Source organism: Siphateles boraxobius, unplaced genomic scaffold (genome assembly GCF_051911475.1).
Source record: "Siphateles boraxobius isolate OS27281-9 unplaced genomic scaffold, OSU_SipBor_1 25, whole genome shotgun sequence".
Classification (NCBI taxonomy): domain Eukaryota; kingdom Metazoa; phylum Chordata; class Actinopteri; order Cypriniformes; family Leuciscidae; genus Siphateles; species Siphateles boraxobius.
Window position 1 is genome coordinate 2,332,548 of NW_027508866.1, and position 18,869 is coordinate 2,351,416.

Below are 18,869 nucleotides of genomic sequence, written 5' to 3' on the forward strand. Positions count from 1 at the left end.
GTATAGACAGGAATATAAGAGCCCAAATGATGAGTGTAACAGTATGTTGTAATGGGAAGAAGGAGGCGGGAACCGGCGAACGGTCAAAAGACTTTAATAAATATATAAACAAATAGCAAAACGAAAGTGAAGGCAGCAGTCCCTCACGGACTACTGCTGCCACATACAATAAAAAAGAAACAAAACACAACATAAATCCAGGCCTGTCCTCTCTCGTTCTTTACTGTCGTCGCTCCTCCTTTTATGCTTCCGCTCCTCTGTGAGAGATCCGAGATCGGTGCGTCGCGTAGGTGTCGCTCATCAGCAATCATGCAGAGATCTCGCACTGTTCTCTCACGGCCCTCGGCCTTGTCCTGCTCAGCACAATGACCATATAAAAATGCAAATAAAAATGTTAACCCAGGAGTTTACAAATGTACCGTGCAAAACTTGAATTCCCAGAATTAATTACTATCCCAGGGAAAAGACCGAATAGAGTGGAAAACATCTCGGCTACGTATGTAACCCTCGTTCCCTGAGTAGCGTAACTCCGCCCCACCTCATGGGTATAAAAGGAGGAAGCCAGCAACATGCAGATATGTTTCTTCGCTGAGGAGCCAAGACTGAGCTCAGGCGATCCCCGCGAAACAGCGGAAAGTGGCAGGCAGACGTAACGTCTCCGTTCCCTACTCAGGGAACGAGGGTTACATACGTAACCGAGACGTTCCCTTTCGTTGTCACTCCGAGTTACGTCGGATGACGACGAATGGGGTTACCAGTCTAATCACGCCACCTTCTCGGCTGTCTTCCAGTGCCCTTCGTAAATCTGAGATCCTTGTCGTGAGATTGGCACGGCCGAAGGACTCCTATCTAGTACAGGAATACCAAGGTACACTGGGGAGCATATCCCATAGTTTAGAGGAAATATGCAAAATATTGCCAGCCCAACGGGGGGGACTTAGAGAATATACATATGACCCGAAGGATGCATATGGAGAACACTGGGGTGTCCAGCCGCAGGTGGAATATTTCAACCCCAGGGGTGGCAAGGTGGCTTGCCAAGGGAAAGACTCATGCTCAGAGAGGCTTACAGTGGAAATACACATGTGGGGGTCGCTCGGAGGAGGGACCATGCACACGGGAGGCACCTAGCCGACGCGCAGGCAATAGACACTGGCGCCGACGTCAGGAGTGCTGGAGGAACTCAGGGCTTTCGGAGAAGCTCACCTGAGGAGAATATCGCACGTATCCAGTCCGTGGAGTGTAATGGCGAGCAAGCGAAGACACCTGAGCGGATCTAGTACTAGCTGGTTGAAGCGAGTACATGAGAGGACACTGGCTCCACTCGGAGATTGTAGAATCTGGCGAATGTGTTAGGTGTCGCCCAGCCTGCAGCTCTGCAGATGTCTGTTAGCGAGGCGCCATGCGCTAGAGCCCAAGAGGACGCCACACTCCGGGTGGAGTGGGCAGTCACACCAAGGGGGCACGGTCGACCTTGCTGCTGGTAAGCCAAGGCAATGGCGTCCACTATCCAGTGAGACAACCTTTGCTTGGAGAGAGCCTTTCCCTTCAGCTTCCCACCATAACAGACAAAGAGCTGGTCTGAGGTCCTGAAACACTGCGTCCTGTCTACATAGGCGCGGAGAGCGCGTACTGGACAGAGCAGTGCCAGGGCTGGGTCTGCCTCCTCCAGGGGCAGCGCTTGCAGGTTCACCACCTGGTCCCGAAAGGGAGTGGTAGGAACCTTGGGCACATATCCGAGCCGGGGTCTCAGGATCACGTGAGAGTAAGCCGGCCCGAATTCCAGGCACGCTTCGTCAACGGAGAATGCGTGCAGGTCCCCTACCCTCTTGATGGAGGCCAATGCAACCAGGAGCGCTGTCTTCATAGACAGGAACTTAAGCTCCACTGATTACAAAGGCTCAAAGGGAGCACTCTGCAGGGCAGTTAGAACCACTGAGAGGTCCCAAGGGGGAACGAGAGGAGGGCGAGGAGGATTCAGTCTCCTTGCTCCTCTCAGGAACCTGACGATCAGGTCGTGCTTCCCAACAGACTTACCTTCGACCGGGTCATGGTGTGCGGCAATAGCGGCAACATAGACTTTCTGGGTGGAGGGAGACAGCCTTCACTCCAACCCATCTTGGAGGAAGGAAAGCACGACAATAATCAAACATCTCCGGGGGTCTTCTCGGTGAGAAGAGCACCAGTTGACGAAGAGGTTCCACTTCAACGCATAGACGTGTCTAGTGGACGACGCTCTAGCGGAAGTGATGGTAGCCGCCACAGGGTACTCAAACCTGCCTCGTCCCGTCCAGGAGCCACACGTGGAGGTTCCAAAGATCGGGACGAGGGTGCCATAGGGTGCCCCGTCCCTGAGAAAGGAGGTCCTTCCTCAGGGAAATCGGCCAAGGAGGTGCTGTCGTGAGGAGTACTAGTTCGGAGAACCAGGTCCGGGCGGGCCAGTACGGCGCGACCAGAATGACCTGCTCCTCGTCCTCCCTGACCTTGCGCAGGGTCTGCGCAAGAAGGCTCACTGGGGGAAACGCATATTTGCGGCCCCGCGGCCAGCTGTGCGCCAGTGCATCCGTGCCGAGCGTGCCCTCGGTCAGGGAATAATACAGGTCGCAATGGGTTGAGTCGTGAGAGGCAAACAGATCTATCTGTGCGTCCCCGAACTGGTCCCAAATCAGCTGAACCGACTGGGGATGGAGTCGCCAATCTCCCGGGAGGGGCTGAAGCCGTGAGAGCTCGTCGGCTGCACAGTTCAGGGCTCCGGGGATATAAATGGCATGAAGCGACCTCAGATGCTTCTGACTCCATATGAGGAGGTGGCGAGCGAGTTACGACATACGGCGGGAGCGTAGACCACCTTGATGGTTGATGTACGCTACAGTGGCGGTATTGTCTGAGCGGACTAGTACGTGTTGGTTCTTGAGCACGGCCCGGAAGCGGCGCAAAGCAAGAAGTACGGCCAGCAACTCGAGGCAATTGACATGCCAGATGCGACGGGGTCCTGTCCAGGAGCCCGCGGCAGCACGTCCATTGCACATGGCACCCCAGCCCATGGAGGAGGCATCTGTCGTTACAACAACATGCCGCGAAGCCCGTTCCAGGGGCACTCCGGCCCGTAGAAAACTGAGGTTCGACCACAGGGTGAAGGTCTGACGGCAGGTCGGAGTAACTGTTACTCGGAGGATGCCGTGTTGCCATGCCCACCTCGGGACTCGGTCGTGAAGCCAAAGCTGAAGCGGTCTCATATGAAGCAATCCGAGCGGCGCTGCCGCGGCTGCAGAAGCCATATGCCCCAGGAGCCTCCGAAAAAGTTTCAGTGGAACCGCACTCTTGCCCTCGAACTGTCTCAGGCAAGTCAGCAGTGACTGCGCGCGCTCGCTCGTAAGCTGCGCGGACATGGCGACCGAGTCGATATCCATACCGAGAAAAGAGATCCTCTGCACGGGGCAAAGGTTGCTCTTTTCCCAGTTGACCCGAAGGCCCAGACGAGCTAGGTGCTGGAGCACTAGGTCCCTGTGTTCGCACACCTGGTCTCGAGAGTAAGCTAGCATCTGCCAGTCGTCGATATAGTTCAGGATGCGAACCCCGTGTTCCCGAAAGGGGGGAAAAGGGCTGCCTCGACAACCTTCGTGAAGACGCGAGGAGACAGGGCTAGCTTGAAAGGGAGAACCGCGTACTGGTATGCCTGCCCCTCGAAAGCAAACCGTAAGAACGGTCTGTGTCGAGGGAGAATGGAGACATGGAAGTAGGCGTCCTTGAGGTCGATTGCTGCAAACCAATCCTGGGGCCGCACACATTCGAAAATGCGTTTGGCAGTGAGCATCTTGAACGGCAGCCTGTGAAGGGAACGGTTCAGCACGCGCAGGTCCAGGATTGGCCGTAACCCACCGGTTTTCTTTGGGACATGAAGTACGGGCTGTAGAAGCCGGTCCTCATCTCGGCTGGAGGGACGGTCTCGATCGCACCCTTCGCCAGCAGGGTAGCGATCTCTTCTCTCATGGTAGGGGCGTTCCTACCGACCAAAGTGGAGCGGACTCCCCTGAAGCGGGGAGGAGACCACGCGAAATGAATCGCTTAGCTGAGCCTGATCGTCCGCGCGAGCCAGCGGGACAGAAGGGGAAGCTCTAGCCAGTCTCCCAAGAACTGTACCAGCGGGGTCATACGAACCACAGACTTCCCACCGGTGGTGCAGCAGGGCGGAATGACTGGCCCAGACGTGGACGGCATAGCGTCCCGGTGTGGGGGCACAGTCATTAACCGCGCCCTGACAGAGGAGACCAGGGAAGTAAGAACGTTCCACGGGGGTCTGCTCTGCCAGGGGGCTGGCGACAGAGGCGGATGAGAGCGGCACGGTCCGGGGACGGCACGCACTGTCAACCGGCTCTGGAACAGAGGGGGACGAGGGTTTCACGGCTCGGGGGCGGCGCACCGTGTCGTCCGAGAACTCTGTGTGCTCAGGGTTGGAAATGTCACTTCTTTCTTTAACCACATTAGGGTGCTGCCCACCCGTGGGTGAGCAGCGGGGAGTGGAGAACAAAAGATTCTCCCCCGGCCCTCCACCGGGGGAAGGAGTGGTCTTGCTATCATCTCCTATGAAGTAACTTTCAACATCCCTGAGCAGCCCGTCTCAGGAGCGCCGCTTGGCCCGGCGTTTAGCGGGGGGCGGGGCTGGAGAGGGCTGGGGCGCCTTCTTACGGCTTCCTCCACGACCGGGCCCGGGTGGAGGCTCCTGCTTGGGCCGGTTGGGAGGGGCGGGAGCCGCAGGAGGGCGTCCTCGGCGGCGAACAGACTGAGGGTTCTGCCTGGTCGGCTGGGTGGAGGCAGCAGCGGGCCGTCGGGGCAGAATACGCTTAATGGCCTCAGTCTGTTTCTGGGCGGTGGAGAACTGTTGGGCAAAATCCTCCACCGCATCGCCGAATAGGCCGGCCTGGGACATGGGGGTGTCGAGCAGGCGGGAACGCTCAGCATCCCGCATGTCAGCCAGGTTCAGCCATAAATGTCTCTCCTGGACCGCAGCTGTGGACATCACCAGACCCAGGGAGCGTGCGGTCACCTTCGTCGCCTGGAGGGCAAGGTCGGTGGCGGCGCGCAGCTCATCAAAGAGCCCTGGGTCCATCCTACCCTCGTGCATGTCCCTTGGCATCTGGGCCTGATAGACCTGCAGAGTGGCCATGCCATGCAAAGAGGCAGCCGCCTGTCCCGCCGCTCTGTAGGACTTCGCCACTAGGGTAGACGAGAACCTACAGGCTTTGGATGGGTGCTTAGGCTCACCGCGAGAAGAAGCACTCTGAGGACACTGCTGCATCGCAACAGAGCGCTCAACCGGGGGGAGCCCAGTGTACCCACGCACAGCTGCCCCATCGAGGGGAGGAAAGGCGGATGAAACCAGCGAGCGGTAGCGGGAAGACATGGGAGTCTTCGAGGACTTCGAGATTTCATTATGCACGTCCGGGAAGAAAGGTATTGGGGCAGGCTGAGGACGGGAAGCCGCAGCTGCACCCAAAAACCAATCGTCCAGCCGCGAGCGCTCAGGACAGGGTGGAGGGGTCCACTCTAAACCAATGCTCACGGCCGCCCGGGAAAGCATGGCCGTCATCTCTGGATCAGACTGAGCCACAGCCGTATTCACACCCGAAGGTGGCAGCTGTGACGAGTCGTCACTTCCAGATGGATCCGACCCGCCTTGTGATGCTGCAATTGACATCACGTCTTCCTCTGGAGCACCAAAGGAAACCCTCGGGACCTCGAACGACGGTCCCGCGGGAATCCCCTGAACGCTCGCGGGTTGCAACACTGGTGAAGGTGCTGTGGGGCACGGACAAATAGTCGGCGCTTTGTTCCACACAGTCACCCTCAGATCACCCTGGCCACCAGCCGAAGTAGAGCCTCTCGAGGAGGTGCTAGATCGGGGTGTGGATGAGGGGACTCTCACTCTTGCGAGATCATTGAGTCTCGATCTAAGTGTTGCGATGGTCATGTTCCCACAGAGAGAACATGACTCATCCACGAGCGCTGCTCTAGCGTGATTAATGCCCAAAACCACCAGACAGCGCTCGTGCCCATCAGAGTTAGACACAAGCCGACCGCAACCAGAAGTGCACGGGCGAGGCATCTTTAAAAAGACTTGCCGCGTGCAAGCTCTTTTTGTGAGAGAAACTCAGTGCTGAAGCGCCTGCGGAGAACACACTCGCTGGCAAACCACGCTCAGATAAGCAGGAAGTGTGCACTCGCCGGGAGATCGCCGTCACACCAACACTGCAGAGTTGCTCGTCTCGTAAGAAGCTGACAATCAGAGATAGCTTAGGGAGTGAAGAATTACACTTGGCTCCGCAGCGAAAACATATCTGCATGTTGCTGGCTTCCTCCTTTTATACCCACGAGGTGGGGCGGAGTTAAGCTATGCAAATTCCGCAGACCCATGGCATTTCTTTGCCATTGGCTCGTTTTGTAATACTCGAAGTTGATAGGCTTTCTAAGCGAAACCCCATTCGTCGTCATCCGACGTAACTCGGAGTGACAACGAAAGGGAAGGATAACTCAGGATTCCGTTAACCTATGATTTTGGAAAAAACCAAGGTTAGTGTTTTTAGAAAAACCCGATTTTAAGTGTGAAAAGCCCAAATTCTGCACAGGCATATCTACATGAGAGCAGGTTTGATTATCACCTTTGTTTGCTCTGCTGTATAACTGCATGTGCAATACAATTTAACTTAGAAATCACATATACTTGTTTAAAAAATGTGCTTGTTACTGTAAAAGTTACACTGCTTTGAAAAGAATTTAGCTGATGATAAATAGGTATGAGTTTGTTGCACTGCTACTTTTACTTAGCTATTTTCCACACAGAAATGCACTAATTGCAGAGAATAAGAGAGTCAATCCATTCTCAGACAGTGACTAATATGGTGCTGTTTTTCTCAGAGCAATTACCAAGGGACCCGTTTAAAGGCACAGACCCTTTTGCCTCTGACACTCTCCTGGTTAACATGCCAGAGGAAAAGCATTGTCAGGATGACTTCATCACTGCAGAGAACAGTCTTCCAGACACTGTACACTACCCTCTCCAGTCCTCTGTAAAAGACTATGGCACCTTTAATACTCCCATCAACATGCCACTAGTTGCTGACTTCAAACAGTCCACTGGAGAGCTTGATTGTGTGTCCATGTCCACTGAAAGTAGGAGTCTTGAATCTTGCAGTGAACACAATTCTGGTGTACAAATAAATGCCAAACAAGACCAAAATCACGATGCTGTGCAACCAGATCTATCGAAAGAAGCTCAGTTCAATGAAGAGTGTGTCCATGAATCTGGCTCTAGTCACAGTTCTACGGTGTTTAATTCTTTTGATGCAGATTCCAGTATATTTGCTGAAGCTGAAGAGTTGGAGGACAGAGTTGAAGTTCAGGATGGATCCAGTTTTATTAAAAGAGCTAACTCACTGTGTGGTCTACAGAGAATCATTGCAGGGTCCTATACTGGGTTTCCTCTAAGTCCATGTGACCCAGAGCCGCTCCCAGGCATAAGTGATATTGAGAAGATTTTTGAACATCATATCTCTTCTGAACAAAATGCTGTAAATGACAAAGATTGTTCTCATTCAGAACTTGGAAATACTGAGAGTTTCTCCAGCGATCATAGTCCAGGTCCTCTGTGTGAACAGTTGCATGATATAAATAGTAATGCCTCTACTTCTCCTTCCATTTGTGCTTCTCAACCCTCTGCTTTAGATGTAAATGACTATAAATATGGAGATATGTTCTTTTTCACTGTGAGATTAGATCCTGGTAGCCCTGAACTACATAATCATAGTCCAGTTTGTCCTGAGCCAAATGAAATAAAGAAAGACGAGTCCCACGAGCAGTTGCCTTGGAAGGATGCTGCTTTGAGCCCTGAATTCAATGATATAGATGAATTTGAATGTTGCGGTCAAAAGCCTGAAGACAAAGAACAACACAGCCATATTACAGAACAGAATGAACAGAACAATTTTGAGAATGTGGAGCAGGAGATCATGACAAACAGTGACCCTCCTAAATGTAATGAAGTATTAGGGTCTGATTCTGAGAGGGTTGATTTACATATTCCATGTCTTACATTTGAGGATTCAGATGCTTGCCAAAGCCTGTCTAATTCAGAGTGGAATGACAAATGGAAGGCAAATGTCATTGCAGCTGAACATGTTCCTGATTCATCATTCCTGGATGCAGATAGTAGTACACCAAATTCTCCAGTTCAAGACCTCTTTTGTCTGCAAAGTAAGACAGATGCATCAGCTACTGAGCAGGTTTATGTCTGTGAGCAACTCGTCCCCGAATCCAGTAGTTCACAACAGCACAGCCCGTCTTGCTCTGAAACTTTGGCCATGAGTAAATTTGAACTCCAGTATTTTGACCCATTCAGTCCCATTCCTGCTGAGCCAGTCGATTGTGTATCTGAATTAGAAGAAATTAACACTGGTGTTCATGATGCTCCAAGACTAGATTCTGGTTATCATGAAGTTGATACCTCTGCCCCTTTTAGTCCAGAGCCTACTTACATAAGCAAATGTAGCATTGACCTTCAAGGCCCAGGTTTGGAAAACAGTAAGCTGAGCAACTCTGAAATCCATGTCCCTGATCCATTCAGTCCTGAATCAGTCGATACAGGGATATTTGACTCAGAAACAGAAAACTGTGAGTCTGGTAATATTATTACAAAGTTTCACTTCTTCAGTCCTCAGCAAGTTTACACATATTTAAATAATCCAGAGGACCAGCAGATGTCTTTCATCAATACTGTGTCCTGTGATATGCTAAGTGATCATCTCAGTGGATCTGAACTTGATGATTGTTACCCCTTTGGTTCTTGCCCATCTAATGAGAGCTATGCTTATAGTAGTGAGGACAATGTAATTACTGGACCCATCCGAGATGGATCTGATGTTTCTGGAGAATACAAACCTAGCTCCATGGTGTCAAATGCTAGTCATTTAAATCAAGTAATCAACTGCGGTTCTGAATGGAGTACCTCTGAAATGAGCCTTCCCAACTCTGAGGAGTTTGACCCAATGAAAAACAACTTTATTGATTTTAATACAACTGATGTTGGCTCATTTGTGACCAACATAAGCCAAGAAGCTGAAGAGGCTACACATTGTGCTGGAAAAGTCACTAAAAAGGCTGACCTTACTGAAATTGACTATTTCTGTACTGAGCTCAGTAAAATGGTATCCTCAAGTTCATCTGATTCTGTTCAACAAAGTGTTGCTGAGATGTTATTTGGCTCGGATCCGGACACCTCAAGCTTTTACCCCTGGGATTTTGAAAAGCAGCAACACAGTTGTTAGTTTTCACTCACCATGTGCTTTAATCAATCTAATTAAATCACAGTTGCATTTACATTTTACTTTATCATAGTTATATCCAGTCAAAAAAATGTGTAAATGTGTTTGTAAATGTGAAAATGTTTAACCTTGGACTGCAAATTGGCGGTCAGCCTCATGTGTCTCACTTTTGTAGCTACATTTCTAATTTCCGTTTAGTTACAGTTATGTAGTGTTTACAGTATATTATTTGTTTATTTATTTATTTTTTCAAATACCAATAATAATCAAATACTAACTTCTGATATGTAGCATAATAAATATTTAACATTTTAACGTCCTCTGCTGGACTTTGGAGTCATGTCCATTCAACATGAATTTCCCATGGCATGCTTAGTAAACGGACAGATAAGGAACAAAAGTTTCCATTTTGAGGGAACTTCAACACTGCGTCATTACGTTAACTCTATGGTAACGTCTTGTCTAAATCACGTGTGCACACATGGCAATCCTTTTGGCCACAGATGAAGTCAAGTGACACTATACGCACCCCATGTTTTGGGTCCTGTGGGTTTGAGGCAGCATGGTGACTCAGATCATAGGGTTTGCTGACGGAGCTGCTGGATGAGCCTGAGACAGGCACTGCCCTTTCCCTTGCTCTTTCCATAGACTCAGAGGGTCCCGTTCTGGACTTGGAAGTTCGCTTTGTGATTTCTGACGGTCTGGACAAGGACCTTGGGGTCCCGTTTTGAGGAGCTATATGTTGAGGGAGGTCCTAGTTCAGGTGCAGCTGGCGGGCAGCCAATGTTAGGCTAAGTTAAACATTGTTTGGTCCAAGCCGAAAAGCGAGGCCCCTCACTGTAAACTGGAGGAGCTCTTCCTTACAAGTGGTCATGCACAGCCAACAAAGCGGAACCTCCTCTTCTTTCCTGTCCTTTATAATGAGATCCGCATTGCTGTTGTGTGTCGATCAGAAATCAGAGCTTTGACAAGAGTAATATCAACTAAAATACTTAATCATACATGTTATACTACGTAATATGTTTATTTGAATGTTTTAAACCTTGTTCAATATTTTTGTCTCAAGCCTGAAATCACATATGTATTCTTTATAAATTGTTCAGTTTTGCATTTGTATGCATAGTCAAATTTGTTTTAGCAATTTTCAACCACTTAATATTTTCTTTCAACTTCAATTTTTCTAATCTTTTCTTTAGAAAAAATTTCTTCAACTTTTTTATATAGAGAGTTCTCTTTTTTGATGTTGTGGATGATTGTCCTGACATAACTCCAAATAAAATTGAAAGAAGATATTTTTATAACATTAAGTATTAGGGCCCTATCATACCCGGTGCAATGCAGTGCCTGTCAGGGTAGGAATCACAGGATCCAATAGCAAGTAAAAGTATTTATTAATAATAAATGCAGAGTGAACAGTGAAGACAGGAAGGCTGGTGACGATCTATGTCAGACAGCAGGGCTCTGGCAGCGCAGATGACAGCAGTGGGTGAAGCGTGGTTCCGTCACTCCGAAAGTCCAACACGAACCAGATAATCCACTGTAGCAGAGTGAAACGACACGGACCAGATAATCCACTGTAGCAGAGTGAAACGCCTCGGACCAGATAATCCACTGTAGCAGAGTGAAACGACACGGACCAGATAATCCACTGTAGCAGAGTGAAACGGCGCTGGCAGGGAGCTGCAGGAATCCGTGAACGGGAACTGCGAACGAGACTGACACCATCATGAGAACCGAACAGGACCAAGGAAAACAACGATCTGACACTGAACATGACAAACACAGCACTACATATAGGACTCACAAACGAGGTACACCTGCGACTGATCTGATTGCTCGTCAGCACAGCTGACGCTCGAGGGCAATCAGATCAGAGCAGTAACACACAGAATGAGAAGGTGAACCTGTGAACCGTGACATTACCCCACCCCCTAGGAGCGTCACCTGACACTCCCAGAGGGACCTACCTGGTGATTGTAAGCATCGATAAGGGAATGATCCAATATGTCATACCCAACTCCTCTCCTCCAGACCGTAACCCTCCCAGTCCACCAAGTACTGGAATCCACGTCCCCTCCGCCTAGCGTCCAGAATACGGTTAACCGAATAAACTGGTTCCCCATCTACGATTCGCGGCGGTGGGGGAACCGGGACTGGCGGATTAGTAGGAGAACGAAAAAAGTGCTTGATTTTAGAAACATGGAAAACGGGATGAATTCTCCGGTACGCCGGAGGAAATTTGAGGCGGACCGTCAACGGACTAAGGATCTTGGTGATGGTAAACGGGCCAATAGATTTAGGAGCAAGTTTTCTACAAGCGGAGCGGAGAGGAATATCGATAGATGAAAGCCACACTTTTTGACCAGCGACGTAGACGGGAGGCTTCGACCTGTGGCGATCGGCCTGGGCCTTGGTGCGCAAACCCACCTGGAGAAGGGTCTCCCTGGCCGTTCTCCAGGTGTGTCTACACCTCGGGACTAATTCGTGAGCGGAGGGAACCGCGACTTCGGATTCCAGACTAGGTAAGATTGGTGGCTGGTACCCTAAACTACTCTCAAACAGAGACAGGCCCGTGGACGACACTGGTAATGAGTTATGCGCGTACTCAACCCATGAGATGTGCTGACTCCAAGAGGACGGGTTCTGTGAAGCTAAACAACGCAGCCCACGTTCTAAATCTTGGTTGGCCCTCTCCGTCTGCCCGTTGCTCTGGGGATGGAACCCAGAGGAAAGACTAACATTCGCCCCCAGCAACCGGCAAAACTCTCTCCAAAATTTGGATATAAACTGGGGACCTCTGTCAGAGACCACGTCCGTCGGGAGGCCATGAATCCGAAAAACGTGGTCTATGACAGCCACCGCTGTCTCTCTGGCTGATGGTAATTTAGGCAGAGGGATGAAATGAGTTGCCTTCGAGAACCTGTCCACCACGGTTAAAACCACCGTGTTACCCTGTGAGGCAGGGAGGCCTGTGACGAAATCTAGCGCAATGTGTGACCAGGGTCTCGAAGGCACTGACAACGGTTGAAGGAGCCCAGCTGGAGGGCGAGTGTAGGTCTTACAGCTAGCACAGACAGAGCAGGTCAATACAAAACGATGGGTGTCGCGGGCCATGGTCTGCCACCAGAACCGTTGTTTAATGAGAAAGATGGTACGATTGACTCCCGGATGACAAGCTAGCTTGGAACAATGACCCCACTGGATAACGTTGGAACGCAATCTCTCTGGCACAAACAATCGACCTGGTGGGCATCCGGGCGGAGGCACTACCCCATGTAAGGCAGTGCGGACCTTCGACTCGATCTCCCAGGTCAGCATTGCCACCACACGACTCTGTGGAACGATGGATTCGGGAGAAACCGGGCGTTCAGATTGGTCAAAAATGCGGGACAACGCGTCAGGTTTGATGTTCTTGGAACCTGGGCGGTAGGAGATGGAAAAATCGAATCGACCAAAAAAATGTGCCCACCAAGCCTGCCTAGAGTAAAGACGTTTGGCGGACCTGATGTACTCAAGGTTCTTATGATCGGTCCAAACGATAAAGGGTACCCCCGAACCCTCCAACCAATGACGCCACTCCTCCAAAGCTAACTTGACTGCCAACAATTCTCTATTACCAATGTCGCAGTTACGTTCGGCAGGAGATAGACGATGAGAAAAATACGCGCACGGATGAACCTTGTTGTCTGCGGGGGAGCGTTGGGAGAGAACCGCTCCTACCCCCACCTCTGACGCGTCGACCTCCACCACAAACTGACGGGAAGAATCAGGGGCCACCAGAATGGGGGCTGAAACAAAGCAGTCCTTAAGTTTGGAAAATGCAGACTCAGCTGCACTAGACCACCTGAACGTCATCGTGGTGGAGGTCAAGGTGGTCAGAGGCGCGGCTAGTTGGCTATAGTTGCGAATAAAACGTCTGTAAAAATTGGCAAAGCCCAGAAACCTCTGCAGGGCCTTGCGGGAGTCTGGGGTTGGCCAATTCACCACTGCCTGAATCTTGTCGGGATCCATACGCATCCCCTCAGACGACACGATGTATCCTAGAAAGGGAACAGACTGTGCATTAAAAACGCATTTCTCCGCCTTGACATAAAGCCCATTCTCTAACAGCCTCTGAAGCACTCGTCTGACGTGTTGGACGTGTTGCTGGAGAGACGAAGGAAAATTCAATATGTCATCCAGGTAGACATATATGAACTGATCGACCATGTCTCTCAACACGTCGTTGACGAGTGCCTGGAAAACTGCGGGGGAGTTGGAAAGCCCGAACGGCATAACCAAGTATTCAAAGTGCCCCCTGGGGGTGTTAAAAGCGGTTTTCCACTCATCCCCCTTCCTGATGCGGACCAAATGATAGGCTTTACGAAGATCCAACTTTGTGAATAAGGAGGCGCCCTGCAGTCTCTCGAAGGCTGAAAACATCAACGGCAAAGGATAAGTATTCTTTACCGTGATGTCATTCAACCCTCGATAGTCAATACCAGGACGCAAGGAACCGTCCTTCTTACCCACAAAGAAGAATCCCGCCCCTGCGGGAGAAGAGGAAGGACGGATGAACTTGGCTGCCAGAGAATCAGAAATATATTTCTCCATGGCCTCCCTCTCGGGAACAGAAAGAGAGTATAATCTGCCCTTAGGCGGAGACGTACCTGGCACTAATTCTATCGCACAGTCATAGGGACGATGAGGAGGAAGAGAAGCAGCCCGAGACTTACTGAACACCTCCTTCAGGTCGAGATATTCCTCGGGCACGTTAGACAGGTCCACCTGCTCCTCCTGCAACACAGAACAAGACACAGAAGAACACGCAGACACCAAACAAGACGCATGACAATTCTCACTCCAAGACATGATAGAGTTCTGCCGCCAGTTAATGTGAGGGTTATGGAGGGTGAGCCAGGGGTGCCCTAACACCACAGGCGCAAAAAAAAGAGTCAATGAGGAGAAAATGGATCTCCTCGACATGGTTGCCAGAAGTAGTTAAACTCACCGGTCCGGTGGAGTGCGTGACGGGTGACAGGAGTTGACCACTTAGTGCGTTGACAGATATGGGATGAGTGATGGGAATGATGGGAATACCCAGGCGTTGTGCCAGATCACGGTCCATAAAGCTCCCCTCCGCTCCAGAGTCCACGAGCGCATCACAGACGTGGTGAGAGGTGGCCCACTGCAGTCTCACCGGGAGGAGCGTTGATTCACGGGAGGTTTCTTCAAAAGAAATGCCACCCATCAGTAACCTCCTCGCTACTGACGGGCCTTGGCTTTTACCGGGCACTTGATGGCAAAATGTCCCCCGGTCCCGCAGTACAAACACAGCCCCTGGGCTCTCCTCCGCTCCTTTTCCTCCCGGGAGAGCTGAGCTCTGGACACCTGCATGGGTTCTGGGTCGAATGTAGGACCGACCGCATCACAGGAAGGAGTAACCGGATGGTTCTGTACGTCAGGAATCGACCTCCTCTGCATTATCAGATCTTGACATTGCAGTCTTGAATCCACTCGAATGGCTAAATCAATCAGGCCATCCAGAGATGCCGGAAGGTCCAGAGTGTAGATCTCCGCCTGGATGCGGTCGGCCAACCCATGCAGAAAGATGTCCCACTGCGCCTCACTGTTCCACTTGCACTCCGTGGCCAGTGTCCGGAACTCGATGGCATAGTCCGCCACTGACCTGTGATCCTGCCGAAGGTCTGCCAAGAACCTGACCGCCTCCCTCCCTGAAGCCACGCGATCAGACACCTTCTTCAGTTCTGCGCCGAAGGACTGGAAGGACGTCAAGCACTGATGCCCCTGCTCCCATACAGCGGTTCCCCACAGCGCCGCTCGACCAGAGAGTAGTGTGACTACAAGGGCTACTTTAGATTCTTCGGTGGGGAACGATGACGGCTGGAGAGCAAAATACAGTGAACATTTAGTCAGGAATGCACGACACAGTTGTGGCTCACCCGAATAGGTAGTAGGAGGAGGTAGGCGAGGCTCCGGACTGTTGGAAGGCTGGGCAGGGGGTGGAACAGCGGGTGGTGGATTAGGCGCAGTGGTCCCGTGGGCAGACTCGACTCTCAGCTGTTGAAACTGGGAAGAGAGTTCTGTCATCTGCGCCACCAGGGTCTGGACAGCATGGCCGGTAGCTGTGATCTGTTCATCCTGTCGATCGAAACGTGCGTTGTTCTTATTGAGTATCTCTCGTAGCTCGGCCATACTCGCTGGATCCATAACTGGGTCAGATCGTTATGTCAGGGTAGGAATCACAGGATCCAATAGCAAGTAAAAGTATTTATTAATAATAAATGCAGAGTGAACAGTGAAGACAGGAAGGCTGATGACGATCTATGTCAGACAGCAGGGCTCTGGCAGCGCAGATGACAGCAGTGGGTGAAGCGTGGTTCCGTCACTCCGAAAGTCCAACACGAACCATATAATCCACTGTAGCAGAGTGAAACGACACGGACCAGATAATCCACTGTAGCAGAGTGAAACGACTCGGACCAGAATATCCACTGTAGCAGAGTGAAACGACACGGACCAGATAATCCACTGTAGCAGAGTGAAACGGCGCTGGCAGTGAGCTGCAGGAATCCGTGAACGGGAACTGCGAACGAGACTGACACCAACATGAGAACCGAACAGGACCAAGGAAAACAACGATCTGACACTGAACATGACAAACACAGCACTACATATAGGACTCACAAACGAGGTACACCTGCGACTGATCTGATTGCTCGTCAGCACAGCTGACGCTCGAGGGCAATCAGATCAGAGCAGTAACACACAGAATGAGAAGGTGAACCTGTGAACCGTGACAGTGCCAGGCAACATTTTTATATATAGAGAGTTTTTTGCTAGTTTCAGCCCAAGTGTTTTTTGCTAGTTTCAGCCCAACGCAGTTATCATTTTCATGTTGTTTGAACAGCAAATGCATTTGCCCCCATTTCAGAGCCCCTGGGTGTGCTGGTCTGAAAACGAAGTGTGTTCAGGCGCATTGTTGGCGTTGCTATTTTGAGGCAACTGGAATAGATTGCGTACACTTTGTCCCGTTGATGGTCAATGCATGGTTTGATGGTTCATGGTTAATTGCATCTGTTTCCTCGCTAGAGAAGCATTCAGTTTTTCCACTTGCAAATTCTGCCATGTAAAAGCGAATCCGCCATGGCGCGAGCACAACTGGCTTTTAAAGGGAATGGGAGATGAGAGACTGATTGGTTTATTGCACGTTACGCCCAAAACACACCCATTACTCATTAAGAGAATAGGGACAACCCTTTTAGACCATGCACCGGACGCGCCGACCATTTTTCCCATCTTTAAACTAGCAAAAGTGAATTCGGCCCTAAGCGTGCTTTAGACCATGAAGCTGTTAAGAACTTTGCACAGCCACAGACCTGTCTATTCGGGCTACCAAACAGACAGTCCATGCCATCTGCCATTCTATGGCAGCCATGGTAGCTACGGAGAGGCACGTGTGGCTGAATTTGTCAAGGATTAAGTAGAGAGAGAAAACATTCTTGCTGGATGCTCCTGCCTCGCTGTGACCTTTTCAGCTACGTGGTCAACACTGTTATCGATAGGTTCCAGGTGGCGAAGTTATCAGAGGGATTCCAACAGTTAATCCTTCGTCGGGTCCAACGGCCCACGGCCTCTGCCTCCCGTCCCGAGTCAACCTTTAGGAGGGAGAAGCAGAAGGTGCTCTCCACTATGGTAAAGCAAAAGCAGATTCCACTGCTTAAGGGAGTACCCTGGGTCTCTCTTGGATAAAGGGGCCACAGAGCATGTTCCCCTCCCAATGAGAGAATCAGATTTTTACAGCCTTTACTTGCTGGTACCCAAATAGAACAGGGATTTGCGTCCCATTCTCAATCTACGTCTTTTTAACCGTTCTCTGCAGACATACAGGTTCAAGATGTTGACATTGACAAGCGTATCGTGTCTCAAATTTTATCTGAGAATTGGTTTGTCGCAACAAACTTAAAGAATGAATACTTCCACATAGCGATATTGCCTGTGCACAGGAAGTTCCTGAGGGTAGCTTTCGGGGGAAAAGCTTACCAGTATTCTTCCCTTCGGCCAAGCTTCCCTTCCCTTCAGCAAGTGCGTGGATAGAGCTCTGGCTCTGGTGCGACTCCAGGGCAATCGTGTTCTAAATTATATCGACGACTGGTTAATATTGGCTCAGTCGGAGGTGTTGCTGGTTTGACATCAAGATGTCATCCTTGCTCATCTAAGATGTCATCCTTGCTCATCTAAGGTGCTTGGATCTAAGACTAAACCACAAGAAAAGTGTTCTGTCACCAATCGAGAGGACTACTGTGACTACATCAATTACCAAGTCCTTTCTCGCCATGGTGGGAAGTTTGAGTCTAGGTCAGGAGATTTACATCCGTCAGTGCCAGAAACTTGTCTGATGGCTGCAGCCACCAAAATATTACCATTGGGATTGCTACACATGAGGCCCATTCAGTGGTGGCTCAGGAACAAGGGTTTTCACCTCTTATGCAGTCCTATGCGTATAATAAGGGTTAGGCGGCGAGGGCTTTGTGCCCTTTCTATTTGGAGGAATCCCCGGTTTCTCACCATGGCTCCCTCTCTCGGGGCTTGTTTCTGTCGCAAAACAATAACGACGGACATCTCTGATGGGATGCTGGGCACCATTTTTATATATAAAATGGGCACCATTTTATAGATGCAAGTGACATACTGTCTAGCGTCTTCTGACTTCGTCCATGGCACGTGTGTACACTTGATTCCCTACAGAGGACAAAGCAGGTTTAGAAGAGGGATGGATGATTTCTTACTGAATTAACCAATTTTTAAAAATACTAAAAATACCAACTGAAAGAAAAGTGTGTTATGGCACTAAATGTCTGTTTACATGTCATAATATAAATATAATGCAACTAGCTGTTGCAAATTTGATCACATGACAAGCTTGGAAAATGTATAATGTGTAAGTAATAAAAAAGTAATACTAAAAGTAATACAAAAAATACTGTATCCTCATTTTCATTTTGAATTATATATAATTTTGCACACAGAATTTGAAATGATTTCAGACAATGTGGACAATATCTAGATCTAGAAGATAAATCACCTTAAAAAAGCACATCTCTAGAGGGATTTAAAAGTGTGTTTCTGATCAAGCTAACAGGTGCATGAAGACAACAGCACAGGTGAGAATATATGCCCCACAAAACAAGTCGGAGCTAAAGATGGCGAGTAAACAGAGTGCAGTCTGGACGATGGGGTGGGGTGACACATTACAACCAATTACATTGGTTTATAAAAAAGCAGAGTAGATGCATTTATTTTGAATGCTGCATTTTTTTGTTATAGTTTTATTGTATTTTAATGTATTGTATTGTATTGTATTTTAGCAATAAACATTCATATCACTTCTCTGCTGAATATTTTTGACTAGTTCTTCACTTCTATTTTATGCACACAAAAAAAATGTGGCTCGTTTAAAAAGAACCCATGTAGGCAATAGTATTTCTCTATAATCCACAAGTATCACTGTAAAAAGTAACTATGTAAAATAGAACTATATACTTTACTGAAAAC

At 49.7% G+C, this 18,869-nt stretch overlaps 1 protein-coding gene across 1 annotated transcript in view; it reads left to right on the forward strand.

Annotated features, from left to right (window-relative positions):
- Positions 1-18,713, forward strand: part of LOC143749648 (uncharacterized) — a 40,393-nt gene extending 21,680 nt beyond the window's left edge. Inside the window, exon 9 of the mRNA XM_077242071.1 lies at positions 6,913-18,713. Within this exon, the coding sequence (XP_077098186.1) occupies positions 6,913-9,317 (2,405 nt within the window). The 3' untranslated portion in view covers positions 9,318-18,713. The remainder of the gene's footprint in view (positions 1-6,912) is intronic.
- The last annotated feature ends 156 nt before the right edge of the window (positions 18,714-18,869 follow it).